The sequence below is a fragment of the Numida meleagris genome, chromosome 1 (genome assembly GCF_002078875.1).
Source record: "Numida meleagris isolate 19003 breed g44 Domestic line chromosome 1, NumMel1.0, whole genome shotgun sequence".
Lineage (NCBI taxonomy): Eukaryota > Metazoa > Chordata > Aves > Galliformes > Numididae > Numida > Numida meleagris.
In genome coordinates this window covers 89,953,110-89,972,913 of record NC_034409.1, presented here as the reverse complement: position 1 = coordinate 89,972,913, position 19,804 = coordinate 89,953,110, and the positions used below count along the sequence as shown (strand labels likewise).

Genomic DNA, 19,804 nt, shown 5'->3' with positions numbered 1-19,804 from the left:
GTCACTCACTATTAGTACGGCTGCTAGAAAACACAGCTTCCAAGGGACTGGACACTTTGTACATGGCACACCAGGGACCTCAGAATGGGACCCGAGGAACTGCAAGGCTGGAAAACTGCATGGCTGAAGACTAGGAGCCTGGATAAGGATATAAATCACAATTTGAGCAAATTGGATCCATCTGTAATCCAATGACTATTCTTGTGCAAATACAGAGACGCTATACACTCAAGAACAATAACAACAACAACAACAGCAGCAACAAAAAACAAGTCTAAAATCCATCCTGGAACTATTTTTACAAAAAGAAGAATGTTACAAGGAGCTTGAGGACTTATTGTCCACGCCTTGGTTGAACCAAGGACTACAACTATTTGCTGTGCCTTCCTCCCTCTTTTCCTGTCCCATCACTAGAGGGAGCTGCTATTACCTCATTCCTCTTACTTGCCTGACCAATTATTATATGCTTATCTCACCTAACTCTCATACCTAAGGTGAGTTCTACTACCTTTTACAACTCATGGTGAGGAATGGGTACTTTCAGATTCTCATCCTTTCAAAATGCATGTCGCAAGTAAGTCACAACTTGCATTCTTGAAATACCTATTTTTCAAGTCCAGGGTAGCTGGGCAGGGTGTTAAAAGGTGAATCCTATCACAGTTACCTTTGGAAAAGGCTTTGCTTTGTGCTAGGTACAACATTCAGCACAAAGGTTGCTTTACCGGAACTCACAGATGATTAGCAGCATTAATGTTATCACAGTAAGCACCCACATGGGAGAAACCAGGCCAAACCCATCATATTTAGAATGCCTCGTCCCTTCTGCAAAAATGTTGACTTATGATGGGGTAAAAACAGAATGGATTCAGAAAACAATTAAGTTTCCCAATTCATCACACAAATGTAAGCAAGTATTTTAAACTTACTGTAAAATAGGGCTGATGCCTACTAAGCAGGGTGACCAGAGCTGGAAACAGGACTGTAAGGTTCACATTTGATACCCTTTCACTAACAATAGAATCTGTGTAGGTACAAGGACAGAACTGCCCATAGTATAAACATTCAGGCCAAGCCCACAGCACAGACTTAATCAAAAAGGCTCTTTATTTTAAACATAAAAAGAAACATTTTACACAGCCTTGTTAGAACTATTGGGTACCTGCATTCCAGAACTGAGCCAAACACTTCATTTTGTAACTTTGAAATCAAAACAAAAGAAAGCAAACATCTTGCCCTTCTGCTATATGCTCAAGCTTGTCCTGGATCGAATTCCAAGTGCCTGGAGGAATTTACCGGCTTACCCAGGAGATGTGGCAATGTGAACAGAGGAAGATCAACACGAGCCCTTAGGATACTTAGACAATACCACAGGTTGCAGCTGAGAGGATATGGATGCTTGCAATGCATCTCAGGCAGCTTACTCTTCCGATACTCTGCAGGTTTAATACACAATCAGGTGCACGCACACCATCACTCACACAGGAAACAATAGTAAAAAACATGAAAGTGACCAGAAGTCATTTTTTTTTTCTTTTTCATTGGAGACAAGATTCTCACTCTATTTTTAAAAAAGGGACAGTACAAAATTGGCACAAGTAGAAGGAAACCTGTGGGGTAAGCCTAGCCCCTCAGCTTCTAGCCTTCCAACTACAGCAAATATAGGGTGTAAGGGGATGCAGCATTGCCTTCCAAGGGGCTGGCAGCAGTAGGAGCTAGCAGGGAACTTGCTTCACTTGGAATGACAAAGATGGTTTGTTATCGGCCATGAAGGAAGGTCAGCATTGGCTAAGGGCATAGAGACCTTTCACGACAGAAGCAGGGAGCCCTGACCAAAATAACCCTGAGTTTTTTCCGGCAGGGATAAAGTGTGCTACGTTGTGTGCTTGGGAAGAACTGTCAGGTCCCTGCTCACTCATTCCCTAATTATTGCATTACAGTCATGACCCTCTTTCCCTAAAACTTAAGCAAGAGCACATAAATAAGGAGTCAGCCTGCCAGGACAGCAAGTGACTGATGCTGTGCTTTGAACTTCACCATCACTACCAACCCCCACAGCCAAAACACCCCGATTCCACAGGCCTTCTGTGAAGAACGCAGATGTTAACGCAGGAAAGAAGCTGCTTAGATCAGTGTGGGAAAGACAGCCAGCATCCCAGACGTCCATATGGTGTTCCACAATGGCCAAGGAAAAGAAAGATTTCACTACAGTAGCCAGGAATGAAAAGAACAAAAACGTTGCTGTTGAAGGGATATGAGTAAATTATTTCTTCAACTCCCCTTCTTTGGAAAGCATCACTAAAGATTTCTGGGCTTTCACAGTGGAGGGTAGACTGCTTCTGCCCCATACCTCAGCAAAGGCAGCTACATCTGTCTGCAACATAGGCCCTTTCAGAGCTCTTCAAGAGGAAAAACAAACAAAAAACTATTGGGCCAGAAAGAGAAACTGCCATGAACGTTTTGGTCAAAGTCCTCTAGAGGTTCACAGGTGTCTCAGCTTTGGAATTCTACATGAAATATCAAGCAGTCAAATAATTAGTTGCAAACTTCATCTCCGCAAATCAAATTCACGTTAAAGATGTCTGACATTCAGCTCCCCAAAATCATTAGACACCTGTGTGTGTGTATGTATATAAAGCCAAAGTTAACCCACCAACAACGTGACTGCATGCATGTTCACATGCTGGAAGCAGAACACAGCCTTCTAGAAAAAACCTTCACACTGACCTCAGAAAAAGGTCATCACACAAGACAAGAAAAAAACACACCATCAATCTTACTGCAATAGTTTGGAAATAGCAGCAGTGTTGAGTGGGTGAGTGAAAGATTTCACAAACTAATGTGAACTGAGGTCATTATAGCACAGATGTTAGACCTGCAGCTCCCCAGGTACATATACTGGGACGAGCTATTAGTGAAGATGATTGTCTAGTACATAACTAGTGTCTAGATTGGCATACCACAACCACTACTTTCTGTGGGTGCCATCCTCCAACATCTTTCATTTTATCCTATAAAAATCAGTAAAGGATTGAGCCCTGGCCTTATCTCTACATTTCCCACCCTTCCTGATGCAAGCCAGACCCTGGTTGTGACGTTAGGTTGTGGTACAGTCCTACCTTCTCATATACAGTATCTTAATTCTGACTTTTATTGCTTAAAATACCAGCTATGCTGGAAAGACAGAACCGCCTGGAAAAGAAGTTGCTCCCCACCAGGAGCCAAGTCAGTGAACGTGGAAGACCAAAGCAGGACTCATTATACTATAGCACCTAGGAATAAGCCTCAGCCTCTTGGGGAAATCCTCTCTGCAGGCCCATGCACAAGACCAAGATCGTGGGAACCTGAAGGGTTTTGCTGCCCTCTTGGGCTTGCTTATATTCCTACCCTGAGCTACTGCAGATCTCAGACTACTCACAGGTTCAAGGGTTACCACTGAGTGACTGGCAGAAGTAGCACTGGAATCTGGTCTGTCCATTTGGTGACAGTTTACAGGTCTCCTCTAAATGTGACCAGTTGGTCCACTGCAGAAAAAGATCCATCTCATGTTTTTTTCATTACTCATGCTGCACCAGCAGTGCAAGCTCTCCTACTTCCCTGTCAAGGCCAGCAGAAGGCTGGGCCTTGTCTCTTGACACCATGTTGTCCTCCTGCTACAAGCAGAGCAGTGGCTGAGGCACGTCGTGAGCAGCTGTAGTGGGGAGAAAAGAAGGTGGAAGGGTTGGGGAGAGGGTGGCCACAAGCAGTCATCCAACAAATGCTTGTCTGAGGATTGACTCTTCAGGGTTGCTAAGTTAGCCCCTGTTCACCACAGATAAGAGCTCTGAGTACTGAAAATTAGAAAAAACAAACAAAATAAAACCTTAAGAAGAGCATCTCAAAGACCTCCAGGCAAATTTTGTTTTCAGATTAATTGTAAATTCTTTGAAAGCTGGGGAAGAGAAGGTATGCTGACAACCAAAAATCAATTATTTTCTGGAACAGCCTCTTGAGACTCCAGTGGAATACCCTTTTCCAGCCTTCAAGCAACACTAAGAAGTCTGTGAGAAACCAAGGGGGAGAGAAAAATCAGACAGGATGCTGCACTGGGGGTAGAGGGGAAAAGTAGATTGGTTAATACAAAGGAAGTCTAACAGTTTCACCAGTCCCTTCCCACACACCACACTCCTCAACATGTTTTCATAGTGGAAGATCTTTTCAAAACCAAGAGGGATAAAAACAAAATATAAAAGAAAAAACCACGTAGTGAATTTTTGTCACAGGGCCCTGCTGAAAGCAGGCTCAACAGTTCGTACATTAGAAGGACGTGATCTCTATGCAGAAAGTGCTGCTGGAGAAAGGAGAACTCTTGAGTCACTAGGTATGGCCTGAAAGCTCTCAGGACATAACGTGTAACAAGGAGAAGCTTGAGGTCCAGGCTGAATCCAGAGAGGAAAAGCACTGTCTTGTCTGGGCCTGTGAATGAGTGTCTCAGCACAGTCCAAGAGCCCTGTGAGTCTCTCCCAAAACGCAAGCGTGCCTGGCTCCCATACTCAGTCCATCTCCATCGACATCAGCCGGCGACGCTCTCGTCTTGTTTCCTGCACTTCCTTCTTGCAGCACCAACGGGAGCTGCAGTAGCCAATGAGGCAGGATAAGAGTCCGATGACAGTTGCCAGACCGATGCCAATCAATAGGGGATACTTGAAAGCATTTAGAACTGAAAAAAATGAAGGAAGACAAAGTTATTACATAATACTGAGAAATTTGAAGATCCGCATTATTTTTCTTGCCTAAAAAAAGGGGGAAAAAAATCACACATCTTTCTGTCACAGGAAAATTATTTATTTCAGAAGGAAGTTGAACTATTTTTCCTCCTTAATTTCTGGGTTTTTTTGAGGTTAGGGATACTGGTGTCTTACCAGACTCCCTTACCACTTCACCTCATTTCTTCCTCCACCATTTCAGAGCTTGAGGAAGGCTGGAAATGCAAGAGAAACCTTGGAGCAAGAAAGCAAAGGGAAGGTAGTTCCAAGAAGTATCCCAACACCCATTCCTCCAAACAAATGCCTTCCAAAGGTTCTCTATCAGAGGCAGACTGTACCTGTAATCTTCTTTATAAGACTGTTTCCAAACAGCAAGTAGTGGGCTCCTTTACACTTTGCTTGATTAGAAATACTGGTACAGTACACTCACTGCCACTCAGCAGCCCTGCCTAATAAACTTCCAAGGTTAGCATCTAAACAAGAAACTTAATTTGTAGGCACCTACTGCACAGTTAAAAAGCAGGGTCAAGAAACAGAAGGAGCTTGGAAAGTATAGTTATAATAGTACAGTGGGAATAACAAGATCTTCTGATTCAAGTTCACGGAATTTCTCAGTGTGACCTTTCTTGGAAATGCTAAGAAGAAAGCAACCAGTTCAAAATCCCTCCTGCATTCATCTTCCTCCTCAGCTATGTACTGAATGCAACATCTAGCTCACATCTAGCTTCTCACGAAATCTAGCAACACTTGCAACTCAGGTTGCAGAGCAGATAAGGCATTAAGTGCAGCGAGTAGCACGTCTTGTGGTTAGGAGAGGGAGGAAGGAGACAGAGCTCTGATGTTTCATGCCCAGCTTTGATATTAACCACAGCATGACTATTTCAGCACACCCGAGTTGCAAACCGAGGCTTCCTCCTGCAGGAAGAAAAAGGGTTAACACTTGGAAGAATGCTAAGTCTTGGTTAAAAGATGCCCTAGCTACAAAAACATCACCAAGACATCAGGAAAAATAACACTTCAGAGTATAATCTGTTCAGAGCTAACTAGTCTACAGAATCTGGAATTAGAAGTTGCAAACAACAGAAAAAGGATAGCAACATCTAATTAGATTATCAGCTTTTTAAAGGTACATGGGACAGAGAATATTTGTCACAAAAAACAAGGTGCTAAAAATCCCACAACAGAAACCACAACAATGCTCTTACCATCCATTTTCACAGATAGAAAGATGGGTTTGGCTTTGATGTCAGGTTCCCGTTGCCATACACCAGTGGCAGAGCGTACCCACGGGGTGACTACGCAGTAGTGGTTCCCAAAGTCATGATCCTCACAGCCATGAATGCGGAGACGGAATTCCAGTGGGCTGATTCTCTCCAGGCTCAGATCACTGCTCCCATTTCTCCTGCTCTGCGTCACGATCCCTCTCCTGTCCACAGAGGCCAGCAAGACAGGCTCTCTGTCCAACGCAAAGGAGCGCACGGCAAACCAGGAGACATCAAAGGACATATCATCTGCATTTGTGGACAAAAAAGCATTTGGACAATGTCAATGTGCTCCATATGGCATTCACAGCGCCACTTCTCAGCAGAAAGGTTGATCTGCAAGCATTACAACCAACGCTATACTATAACCAAGTCTTGCTTTCCTGCCTGCCATCCTAAAATTGCTGTTTTGCCTCTGACCTAGGGTTTCAGCAGGCAGTCCCGGTGTCATGAGAAGTCCCGGTGTCATGAGAGAACTAAGCTGAACCTATACTGAAAAGGGAGTGGCAGTAGGAGGTATTTCCTAGCAGAGAGCAATTTCCATCACTAGCTTCATGGAGCATCTATGTAACTATGAAGTCAGAGGGCTCATTCCTAAAGCTCCTGCATTTAGTCTGCCTAAATAAATAAAGAGATTCTACAAAAAGCAGGGAAAAAAAATTGTCTCCAAAAATACAAGGCATTCCAGAGCAAAGTCTGACCACAATGCCTTTATACACTTTTTCCACAGTTGTCAGTTACTGTCATGGATGATCACACATCATGCCTTGTACAAGATATATTATCCAAGGAGACAGTCTGCAAAAACAATTTGCAGCACCTTCCATATCAGTACATTTAGCTCCTTCTACATTTGTGCAAGATCTTATTGATCACATTGGGGAATCTCAATCTTAGCCCTATTAGGCTGCTGTAGCTGAGCATCTATTTAAAAAAAATCACCACTACGTTTTGCTAATGTGAACTCAGCAATACCTGTTAGAGCCTGAAACTTGAGGCTGATCTAGAGCACAGACAGGAAAGGGCTTCAGATGCCCACTCACTTGGTTCATCAACAGTTTCCCCTTCCCAGCACATTAACTAACTGACAGGAGCTCGCTGGAAAGAGAGGTTACTATTTTTACCCTGAGTTTTGTGCAGATGTCTTTTCACACCTAAGACAGTCCCTTTGATTTTGAGCATATATCAAACCTCCACTTGCTGGCACTGAGATCTCTGAAAAGTACAGTATTAGCAATCTGAAATGTAAAATTGATCTTTCGTCTAAGCCCCAAACCTGCAGCTGTACTTAAATTCTTTGTAGATATAAGCAAAGACCGTTTTTAAGCCTTTATCAGGCAAGCTGACGCTCCAAGAAGATAGAGAACCTTAGAATAATCTTTTAAAGCACGACGGGTACATCCTCAGCTCTGCTATTTGAGGTACAGCATCAGCTGGCCAGGTGCTTCATTCCTCCTTACTGCAGACAAAAAACACCTGCTGTTTGGGGTATCATTAACGCCCCAGTAAGGTGCGCTATTTCTACACACATCTGCTAAAACAAAACAAAAACATGACAAAGCAGATATAAGCATTCTGTTACTACCAGGGACACTTATGTGTTATACAGTTATTGTTAAACAGTTATGGGACAGCAGCTAGTTTACCATCCTGCCCGTCATGGCCAGCTGCTAGGCATGACAACACAGTGCACCCTACACTTGCAGCCCTACAGCAGGGTCAGGTTTTCTGGTCCTACATGAGATGTGCATAGGTCATACGGACCAGCAGCATGCACAACAGTCACACTTTCCTATCATACTCTTTGTTACTTGGTATACCATTCTGATTCCCTCTCTTTAAAGCAGAGCTAATACAAATCACTGCACAAACACATCCAATTAAAAGCAACAAGCTTCGACCTCTGCCTGGTATACTCATCCGACTATCTATGGGAAGCAGGGCCTCTACTTGAGAGAGCTCTGTTTCTATAAACTACCCTCCGCCTCTGCTGCCTGTTTATGCCAAATAAGGCAGTAACACTAGCCCACAGGCAGTCATGTAGGGAATGACCAATTCCTTGGGAAGTTTATCAAAACTGCCATTTGCTCTGTGTTTCCAGGTATGGAACACATGGATACCTTCCAGGCTGAGTCCAACTGCATTGAATATACCATTGCATTTGCTAAAATGGATTTCAACAATAAGTTAGGTGGAAAAAAAAATAGCTTTAAGATGCCCAGGCAACTACTTCTTTCAATCAGTAATTTGAGGTTCTCTTCCCTCAACATGCAAAGATGAATGTAAGCATTTGCTGTCGTTTTGAAATAGCTGAATCTATCTTCTGTAATTACAACATGGGACAACTATTATGCCAACATATTTTATTAGTCAGTATACACAGTGTGCAATTAGTGACTCACTGCAAACAGTCAGAGGGAGGATTTGGCTCAGAGAACTCTTCGTCACTATCCTTCTTGAACTAGCTTCATACAGCAAAGTCATCTGATTCCTTTCTATATATCTCACATTTTTCAAATTTAGCAAAACAAGGACATGAATCAAGCGCTCTCTACAGCTCAGTGATGAACATTCCAAGCAGCTCTCAAGTGCTAACAAATATGTGATTTTACTGACGTAAAACAGGCCACATGCAAGGCTTCCCAAAAGCATCTGTAGAACCCCACATACCCCTCATATGGTGACAAGCCACTCTCTCAGTTTTTGTCCTCACGCTACAAAAATCTAAACATAACCACCGGAATCACACACATCCTAAATGCTACAAAGGCTTCTTCCACCAGTAAGAGCAGTAAGTGCCCATGCATTAGAGAGAGCTCAGCACTGGGATGTCATCCTGCAGAAGGCCATCAAGGACCTCAGTGTCAGCAGCAGCTCTTGCAACTCAGCTCCTTCCATAATGGAAGGCAGAGTCTGGGAACCGAGTGCTTCAGAGGCCCTGCAAGCAGAGTAATAGTGATGCTATGCTTCTTCCCCTCCTCAACTAGTGAGGATCATCAACATGTAAAGCACATTTTCATGCACATTTCGATTTGACACACAGGACTAAGCTGTCTGGGTCTTAGCTGCTTCCCTGGCCAATCGCTCTCTAAAACAGGGAATCCTATTTCTAGACCAGCTCTTAGGAACCATACACTTCCACTACTTAGAATGGAGCTCTCTCAGCATCTTGTTACAGTGCTGAATCACAATTTTGAGACCCTTTTTGTTTACTACATTTAAATGAGGTTGAATAGAGCTTCCTAGAGAGCTGAGTGAACTACTTCAAACCATACAAGAGGTAAACAAGCTGGTTTTGTTAAATTCTCCAGAGTGCCCAGTGGGTCTGTCTGGAGCAGATTAAAAAAACCCATCTCTTTCAGGCAGAGTAAGTAACACTTTAAAATCCCTATGCACGTAGCCCAAGAAGGGGTGATCTGGGAAGTCTAGAGAGATCGTTTGCGAAAATGTGTATTCAACAGAAACATCAGAAGCAGCTTTTATATCTTCAGGGCACAGAAGTACTACTACTATTCCCCCCTGACACACACATGCTCCCCTTGTATCAATTCAAAACACCAGCTACAGCTGCCAAGCCAAAGAAGCACTTCTTTAGATGGAATGGTTGCTGCCACGTACCGAGCTCAGTAATGCATACTCCACTTCAGCAGGGTCTCAGAGAAGCAGAGGAAATTAAACCACGTAGCAGTCAAGCCAAAGTCTTTTCAACCCTTTTGAAAGTTTCCCACAGGGTGGGCGTGCATACTCATAGACACACAATGGTGAATCGCCTCTACTAGAGGAGGAACCAACCCGTAAGTAACACTTCTAGAAACAAATGGAGCTGAGAAGGGGACTGACAAAGATCACTGGCCATTTAGCTTTTCCTCAGCTCCTTGGAAGTACTTTATTTTTCTGATTGTACACATGAAGGGGGAAAAGAGATGGCACCCAGCACTTCATACTCCTAGACAAAGTATACATACTAATCTACTCGTACACTTGCGAAGCTGAGTGCCTCGTGTACAAGAGCAGAGCCAGCTGGCATACCAAGTGCATTCAAACTGTTCAGGAAGTGCGTTTAACAAAAGATCTCATGAAATTCCCCAATCCTTCTCTGCCCAAAATACTCTGCTGAGGCAGATCTAACACCAGAAGAGCAGACCTCTTGAAAGCCATTATGAACCACAGAATATAGTCAGGACAGCAGCGTGCACAGACCATTGCTCTGCTCTCCTTTCTTAAGTTCCAAACTGAAAGGCCATGGCTGTCATCTGTTTTCTTCTAGGACATGGTAGCAACTCTTGTTCTTCCTGTCTCATTATCTGGTGTTGGCTTTTCCCAACAACACACCTCATTTCCCTGCTGGGATGAGACAACGCTGTTATTTTCAGTCTAACATCTTGGCATTTATTTAAAAAGGAAACTCTCAATTTGAATGGTGAACTACATTGCGATACCTCTACTCAGTGCAGATTCAGATCAGAGATGATATATGGGTGGAAAAAAAGTTACTCAGGTTGTTACCAGATGAGCCCTTAAGGCCCTTCTCTACCTAACCTGCTCGGTTGTCCCACTGCTGTATTCCCCTCCAACCCTGAAGGCCAAGAACGCAAAATGACAAGGGAAATCTGCATGCCCTACAGCTGCTGCATAGATTCCAGATGTTTCCTGCAGCTCTTCTGCCAGTCTCACCCAGAGGACCAGCAAGGACTGGAGTGGCATCAGCTTCTTAGAAGTTGTGTTGAGGGACATGATTTAGTGAGAACTATTGGTGATAGGTGGACGGTTGGACTGGATGATCTTGTAGGTCTTCTCCAACCTTGGTGACTCTATGATTCTGTTATTCTCAGGACCACCTGAAACACCCAGATGGGACTTCTCCACATAGACATGCAGAGCCAGGCTGGCTAGATCCCAGATCTTGCTCATTCAGCATCTGGAGGCTCAGAGCATAGACCAACGTGATCCCCCAACACTAGCCACAATACCACATCTCTTTATTCCTTTCTGTAGGTATCCATTGCGTGTGCCTCATCTGCCCTACTGCAGACAAATAAGTTTCAAAAACACGCACAAAAAAAACCCCAAACATTAACAACAACAACCAAAAAACAACCAGAGAGCAGACAGTTTCCTTTTCCAGATAATACTAACCAGCTATGAAACAGATTACAGTGCTGACATTTACAACTCTGCACTGGCTGCTCATGATCTGTGAAAAGGGCAACATTTCCAAACACAGGTATCATCTATCGATTCAACAGACATTCACACTCCCTTATGGAACTTCCCAGTTTAAACCTAACTCTGCTGATCAGCAGCTCCTTGAAGATGCCATCTTTTCATTTCAGTCCATTTGATTATCTTTCTCTTGTCAGTGCTTCTCCCTGTCTCAAGCTACCAAACACACACGAAAGCATCACAAACTCAAATGCACTGATAGGAGAGCCCCACTGTTAGTAAGTGGCCTCTTTTCAAGTTCTAAGTGGGTCAGAGATGCTGAGGTCTCTTTCACAAGGCAACCCCAGGCTTATTTTAGCTGTAGAACACCAGCAGAAGCAGCAGCTGCTCCCTGCTGGCAGTTATTGCTCTCTCTGCAAAGGAAGCCAGCTGTAAGAGCTTGGGAACACCTCAGTTGAGATGAGGCATTCTGCTGAGCAGAAGCTGAGGTATACATACAGACATGCATTGCTGCAGACTGTCCAATATCCCACACTATTAATCTTTTGACAGCAATCAAGTTCACTCAGCATTTGCTCCCAACCAAGCATTTCAGTAATACAATCCACAGACTTCCATCATTTTTCCACAGGCAGCACAGAACCGTAATCTAGCAAATTGCCTCCCTGTTACACTCAGATTTAACATAGAACAGACATTCTGCAATTTCAAAGTGATGGACCTTTACTAAATTTGGCACTTCATCTCATCAACTACTACACTAAGTAATACTTGCCACACAGAACCTTTTTTTGTAGTGGCTTGTGCACAGATTTCCAAGTTTCCCAAGAATCATGGCATCTTCACATTTAGATATATACATACATATTTTTACATGTTTTCTAGGTTTCTTCTAAATATCTTTTATATATTAGCATATATAGCATGACTTTAAAAAAAAGAACTAAACTCACTCCAAACTCAAATTTTAAGTCCAGTAACCAGAGCTGCTCTCACAGCATTTTGATGAAAAGCAGCTCAGGCAATGTTGGGCAAGCAGCTAAGTTTTGAGCAATTCTCTGAACTTTTCAGCCCTTCACAAGTGTTTGCCTTTCAAGTGCCCATTGTCCTTTTCACGGTGATTCGGTACTGTGTGCTTCTTCTTCCATGCAAAAAAGGAGGCAATGGGAATTAACATCCATTTCAGTATTGAGGCTGCAGTAATCAGTTTTTATGATTTTTAGATTTACATTAAGCCTTAAATTCACTGTGAAGTGTCGAGTTGACTGATCAGGTGATTTTAAGACTGCTTACAGATGACTGAAAAGGTTTTGCAAATGTACGTCCTTTCTAATTAAAGGAGTCAGGAACAGTTCCCATGCTCATCTAGTGGTTGTAGGCTGAGACTGCTAGCACTGGTGTCAGTTGTACAGACAGCACAGGGGCAGAGTTAGCAATAGGAACACTTTTTTCCTTCTACCAAGAACGTGAAACGCAAACCTTGTTTTAAATTTGGTTGTACAAAGCAAACATTCCCTCCTGTATTTATCTAGTACTGCAGGACTTTCAACGCCAGCTCTCAGTTCTCTAGCTTCACTCAAATAACACAGTGTTGTAGCTGCTAGTATTTAATTTCAAAGCAGTTGAGTTACAAGGGAAATATTTTTGTCAAAATACCTGGCTCTAGTGTCATTCCATCTGTTGTGATGATGCAGAGCAAATCTGCCAGTTCACCTTGGTAAATCGTCAGGTTGTCAGAATGCACCGAGACGTTAAACACAGGACCTAGAAAAGAGTAACCACAATTATTCAGGATACGCTTTTCTTCAAAGTCCATAACCTTCCTTGTACATTATTGAATTCTCCTCTATTTGCTTGCTGAGACTGAGCTTTGAAGTAGGGATAAGCAATCATGCAAGTTTGGGCAAAACAGTCATCCATTTTTAGCCACTAATTGCCGCACTACCACCCAAACCGCCAGGCCTGTCACAGCACAAAGTCACCACCCAAGTCTGCCTTCCACCATCCTGCGCAAAATGTGCCCTTCTGCCACTGGTGTCTTCTCAAAGAAGAATAAAGTTCAGATCCTCAGGCTAATCCAGCACAGATCATCTTGGCTGACACTGTCAATAGGAATTCAAGTTAGAGCAAACCATTAATTTAATGATACAAGCAGTCCTGCTGCGGAATTGAAACACGGACAATAGGAGAAGTGCATCTGATAACTCTATTCTGTGGGTTTTCCTTCGGGCTCTGCTACAGTTAGCTTCTTTTGTACACGATGTCTCAATGCCCAAGGGTATGGTAACTCCTTCAGCTGTAAAGTGATGATGGTAATGATGAACACCACTGGGCTGTTACGAAATGCTCAGACACCACAACAACATATGTGTTTGACTTCTAAGATGCAGAAGATAACAAAACTTCCCCTCATTTTGACAACTACATCTCCAGTGCAAAATTCACAAAACCACAGTTCTTCAGATATGTCTACATTGCTAGTACTCTGTTTCACAGGGCAGAAAACAAAGAATGTGTCAAAACGCAGTTAGCAACTTCTCCACTAAACAAGGTGGAAGAGATGAGCATGAGAGAAGCTGATGACAATGGTGGTCTCCAGGACGGCTTTGGGGGAAGGGGCCAGGGAGCCCATGAAGGAACCTGGGATTCAGATTTAGAAGTAACCTTTTTCACTCTCCCTAGATTCTGTTAGCTGCTGTCATTACCTGGCTAAGCTACCTCTGGGACAGCAGCAGAAGCAGCAACAAGAACAAGATGGTAATTTGGGCAGGAAAAGTAAACTGTTGGAAAATCTGCCCCTCCCTCACATGTTACTGTTTAAGTACAGGAGCTGTAAATTTCAAATATGCTAAACATCTGTGGCAAACACTACTCTGGATAGAGAACAATTAAGAAATTCAGCTAAGCAACCTGCTTGTTCCCTGCTCTCCCAACAGGTTTATGTGGAAAGCTGCGTTGAGAACTCACCACACCACATGTGCTGATCACATCACTTTCAAACCGAGGTTCTGAAAAGAAACTCAGGAGATGCCATGAAGCTAGAGCTTTCACTTCTGGTGAAGCTGTTCTAAACTACAGGGGCCTGACTTGTTTTCATCAGAGATTATGCAGCACACTAAGAAATGAATTATAATTACACTGCAATAATCACTCCGTGGCTTCCAGAATTCCTCTCCAACAATTTCCACTGCACACAATCTGCTGTCCTGTGTTAAACCATAAACCTCTTACAGCCTTCTCTGCCCCAGAAGCAGATGCAGTTTGTACATGAGGACAGTATGTGGACAAATACACCAGAGGTTTATACCCATTCTCCAACAAAAGTCTTCTCTATTAAAAAAATAAGATTGCAAGTTACCCCACAAAATAAAAATAAAAGGGAAGTAGCATGACAGGATCCTTTCCTGGAGAAATGGAAAGATATCAGACTGACTGCTTCCTCAGCCTTTGTCCAAACTCTATGGGAATTCCATGGATCCTGACATCCCCCTGCCTGGAACACACACATGCTACAACTATATTCCCTTTGCAGCCTACTTGATTCTTCTTCTTCAGACAAAGCAAGGTATTTCATATCTTGTTTTTTTCTTTGGTGGGGTTGGAGGTAGCTGCGCAGAGGTTCAAGGCCCTAGAGACTAGTCAGAGGTAGGATGGACCAGGGCTCTCCAGCCAACTGTAAGCAGGAGTCCTCAACTGTGACTCCGCTGCCACAGCAACAAAGTGACTCAAGACTGCCAGGAACATCCCCACATTCCCAGCACACACCTCTGCTGCAGTGACTGAACACAGAAGAGCACCATAATAATCCTGGTCACTGCCTACAGCTCAGGGTCTGCACTACGACCTGGCAGCGGGTGAAGTGACACATCAGGAATGTGAGATACGCGCTGCTCTGGCACATAAACCCTGCTCTGCTGGATGATGGCAGAGATCAGGCAAGGGAGAAGAACTGTGTGATCCCAGTTTAGTCAGGCTAAGGTTGGGCTGCCTCATCCCTGCCCTGGCAGGGCAAAAAAAAGTCAACAGAAAGGTACATGCAGAGAGGATCTAGAAATAAGACTTAAGAAGTCAAGAGCCCAGGCATCCATTCAACAGACACTGGATTCTAACCCCAGCATGCCAGAAAAAGACTAATGCAGAGTGGAGTTTCTTGGCACCTGAAAATCGTTAGGGTAAATACTGAGTTTTTTTTGTCTCACTGCCAGGAAAGTTGGTATCGTGGCAATGCAGCATCCCTGCATATTCCTCAGTTCTGGGACAGCAAATGCATCTCTCGTCTGCCTCCCACATGAAGAGTCAAAGCTTCCCAGCAATAAGGCAGCTACTAAGCAGAACCTTCACTGTCATTTCATGATTGTATTTCCCCTTAGTAAGCCACAGTTATTTCCATTTGCTTATTTTCCTACCAGCGTATATCTCCTGCAAATTACTATCTGTAACTCCAGGGGAGAAATCACTGCCCTGTGTTACAAGGACTTGATTTTGACAGAGCGCAGGGGTATGTCAGGGGCTGAGCTCTTCCTTCTCTCTAGCTAAAGAGGGATTTTTTTTTTAATTAATGTACTTTCTTTAAACGCAAGTAAACTTTATTACAGTGAATTCTTAATGGCTTAGCCTTGAAAACTGGAGTTGCAGCTTCTCAAGAAGAGCAGTTTTCTTCTTTAGCAGTACTTTCTGCCTACATACCCCATGCTCTGGGCCTCAGGCTGTCCTCAGGCATGAAAGGGCAGAATAAAGCCTCTTCATTGGTGGTTTTTCCTCCACCACATAACCTGAGAAGACAAGAGCCTGTTTGCAAGAGACACCATTTAGCCCTGAGCTGGATCAAGACGACAGTGTAAACCCCTACCCTCCAACAGAAGGTACATTTGCCAAAGCTGCAGTCACTACACAGCCTACAAAAGACTCAAAAAAGCTGAGAAGATCCCTCAGTCCCTCATGATAAGTAGACCTGCCAACCCTCTCTATAGAAGCGTTCTAGGTTTTTTGTTTGATTTTATTCTAAAGAAAAAAAACTGACCAGTGCTTTTAACCTGATTATGACTTGCCTGATTTATGCCCCCAGTTTAAACAATTTAATCTGGCTTCAGCTGAACTTGTCTGGCAACAGGATGAGAGAAGCAGCCTCAAACAAAATCAGCAAGCAACCACTCTGTCAGTAGTTACGAGCAAATCCATTGCCTTATCTAACTGAGCACCTTCTTTACTGTAAGCTCAAGAAAAGCACCTTAGTAAAAAATGGCACTAGAGCAGGCAGAATGCTTCCAGGCACACTTTTGATGATCTTGAGGACCTCACAAGGCAAATATGACACAAGATCTTCTGCAAGATGTGAGCTGGGGAAGTAACAAACTCCTCTTTGGCAAGAACTGAGTTGATGCTACATTAAATCTAAGAAAAATAGAACTCTGCAGACAACAAATGATGTGGCTTTGCTCACCTTGCCACCTATAATTAATAGTTTGAAATATTGTTATTGCCAACTACTGGTCAAGCAAGGGAATAATCAAACTGGAATTCAGTTTCAAGTATGGGGTCAACAGATTAAGCATGACTTGCAAAGCTCATCAAGAACAAAGCAAAGTTAAGTGTACGGAAGCTATTCAGTAGGCTGAAAGCTGAAAAATAATTGGATTTGAATAACTTCAGGTTTGAAGATAAGCGTCATGCCCTCAGCTAATTCAGAAAGTAAAAAGCAGACCTACAAAATAAACCAGCATTCCCAAATCTAAGAGCTAAGCAGCCATTTTCACACCCAGATTGCCATCCTCTGCTGAGACCTTTGATGTAAACTAAGCCGAACACACTGCTCCTCATTACAGAAAGACCATATGTAAGCTTAGAAACAGCCCTTAAAAAGTTTTGTTCTTTAATAAAGTAATAACAATTTCATATTAAAAGGTACCTGCTGTGAAGACAGGAATAAAAATAGTTTACTTAACATTTATGTGTTTGAAAAACATCACCATCCTAAACAAAGTAAAGAAACTGAGGTTAAAGTTTACTAGTACAGGTCTAGAAGTTCTTACAAGGAAACCAAGTTCCAGAATCAGGACGTGTTTGGTTTAATTTCTACTGAATGCACCCTTTTGCAGCAGATCTCATTGCTCAAACCATTGATTTCAGGTAATCTAGGAAGAAAATTCCAGGACCCAAAGTCTAAAGACATAGTTTTCAGCTAAAAAGTGTATTTCTTCCACACACAAATGAAAGAAAAAAAATATATATATATATAAGATGCACCACGTTTGGTTTACTATTTAGTGTTCAACTAGATTCATCCTGAATATGGTGTGGTGTTGAAAGGGGGAGTTTATTCAATTAACTAACTCCGCTTAAGGATTTATATACTGGAGAAAAATAAAAAGCCCTGAGCCCTGTTTACCTGGTGTCACCCCATTCTCCCTGCTTCCCTTCATTGCTCAGTAATCCAAACATCTTAAATCTGCAAGAAAAAGAAGGGAGAAAGAAGGGAGAATAACCAAAAGCCAGTCAACATCTGGATTTACAACAGATGAGCTCCTAATTACCTAGGTCCTATGTGACATTTTGGCCTTTTCTACTTCATCTTAGCTAGTATTTCTCTGCAAGGTCTAATCTGTCCACAGAAATGAGTTACCTTTATATCCCAGACAAAGTAGAATGCAGAAAGGTCAAGCAACCTGATGGGCAACAGAGATCCAGACCCTGGAGGCTTCTCCACCCAATTACCCCACATCCAGTCCATTACCCAGCACAGAGAGAGCAATTGCTGCATGCAGCTTCACTGCCTGCAATTAGCCAGCACCATGGACCACAAGGCGGAAAATACAGATGCAATCCACAAGTTCTCCATCTTCCAGGATTACTCATATCTGCCCTGGCACCAGATCATCCACTCAAACAGAGGATTCCACGATCTGCCTCTCTCCAGATAATGAGCCCCTTCACCCGCACTGTTTCCTTTCAGCCCTCTCCCAGCTTCTTTTACAGAGCTGTTCCCAAACAAATTTCACCCCAAAGCCTAAAAATAGCCATTACTGGAAGAAGACCCCACTAGTTTAAGTCTGTGGTTTCTACTTCCAGAATTAATGCACACAGCCACAAACACACACAATGACAAAGCACGCTCTTGCCCATTAGCTGTAGCTGGAAAATACCAGTCTCTCTTGCCAAAGAGTTTCTGCTGTACTCCTGTTCATTCTTTTCCATGATTAAGGTTTATTTCCTGTAAGAACCTTACTATTCTACTTTCTTGCATCTGAGAATCTCCCTGGGTCATTGCAGGGCATCATTATAATTGCAAGTTCAACATCAATACTTAGCTCATGTTTCCGCAGATTAGTTTATCTCAGCTTCTTCCAAAGAGACTGATAATACATTGCTGAGCAATGAGCTCACATGAAGATGTAATCCAGAGCTGAAGATTTCATTGAGATGCTTCCCTTAGAGCTCTCTTTCATTTTTGCCTCTCCAGAGCTATTTGCCCTCTGCTGAATGGCACAGGGGAAGCCAGCTCAGAGGACAGCCAAGTTCCAAATGGTTCTCCCTCATAACATATTTCTGTATACAAGATTAAAAGCTTCCTTCTTCCTGCTTCCCTCAAGGCAAAGGAAAATAAGTCGCTTCTGTGGAAATCCCTGGGAGCATATAATGGGCAAAGATGACTAAACACTAAGGTTGCTGGGTACAGTCTGAAAGGGATAGAAGATTAAAGAACGAATGCCAAAGAAGAACATATGACTCCAGGATAAACTAGGTGAATTTCACAGAGACCAGGTGCTTGAGCATTAAAAACAACAACAACAACAAACCAGCTGCAGGCAAGCCGGAACCATTTATACCAAATACCTGTATACAGATTCTGCTATGAAATTAAGAGAAAATCTCAAGGCAAGCACTTCTTAGTTGCTCTTGTCCCTCACATTGCTGGGCAACCCTTGAAAAGGGATGGTAGAACTTCTGTTTGAAACTGAGCTAACCAAAAAGCAGCGCAGAAGAATATTTCTCAAAGCCTTCATACAGGATGGCTTCCTCCTGTCTCTCCCCAGAATCAGCTTAGTTTGATTACAGCTCCTGAACATACAGCAGGCATTCATTTTATAAAGCTAGTCTAGTGATCCACATTATTCATAAGGCTGAACCAGAGGATTCTCAAGATTCCCTCTGGTCTTAAAACATATCCAGCAGAGAACAATCTGCCATTGATTGAAAATACGAAAACTAATGACTTACTAGGCTCCTCCTTCTCTTTCCCCAAATCCCAGTTTACATAATTCAGTGGACAAAATCAACTTTTAATTTTTTAAGTTCAGGAAGTTTCAATGTCTCTACATTAACATTTCAGATCATAAACTAAAATGGAATAAATATGTCCCTTTGCAACAGCAAGTGGAGAAAGAAGAGAGGAGGTATCTGCTTGCAGCCAGCAAGTTCTGCCTTGAATGGAAAGAATCTGAGCAAGACATTTTCCACAGATGTTCATGGAAAAACATTTCAGAGCACTGCCACATTTCAAGCCTATTGTGGCAGGAAACCCTGAAGTTTCGTGTGCGCAGTCCCCAGCTCATATATAAAAAGCTTACAGGCCTCCTGCCTTTCAGATAGATCATATTGCACAATGTCTATGGGCACTAAAAACCCTTCTTCGTTGAAGCA

General features: G+C 42.9%; 1 protein-coding gene across 2 annotated transcripts in view; it reads right to left on the bottom strand.

Annotated features, from left to right (window-relative positions):
* The window catches only part of PTGFRN (prostaglandin F2 receptor inhibitor), a 65,227-nt gene continuing 46,508 nt past the window's right edge, over positions 1,086 to 19,804 (bottom strand). For both annotated transcript variants that reach the window (XM_021402281.1, XM_021402289.1), the window contains exons 7-9: positions 12,824 to 12,931; positions 5,948 to 6,253; positions 1,086 to 4,696 (exon numbers count right to left, since the gene is read on the bottom strand). In XM_021402281.1, coding sequence (XP_021257956.1) covers positions 4,530 to 4,696; positions 5,948 to 6,253; positions 12,824 to 12,931 — 581 coding nt within the window. In that variant the 3' untranslated portion in view covers positions 1,086 to 4,529. The remainder of the gene's footprint in view (positions 4,697 to 5,947; positions 6,254 to 12,823; positions 12,932 to 19,804) is intronic.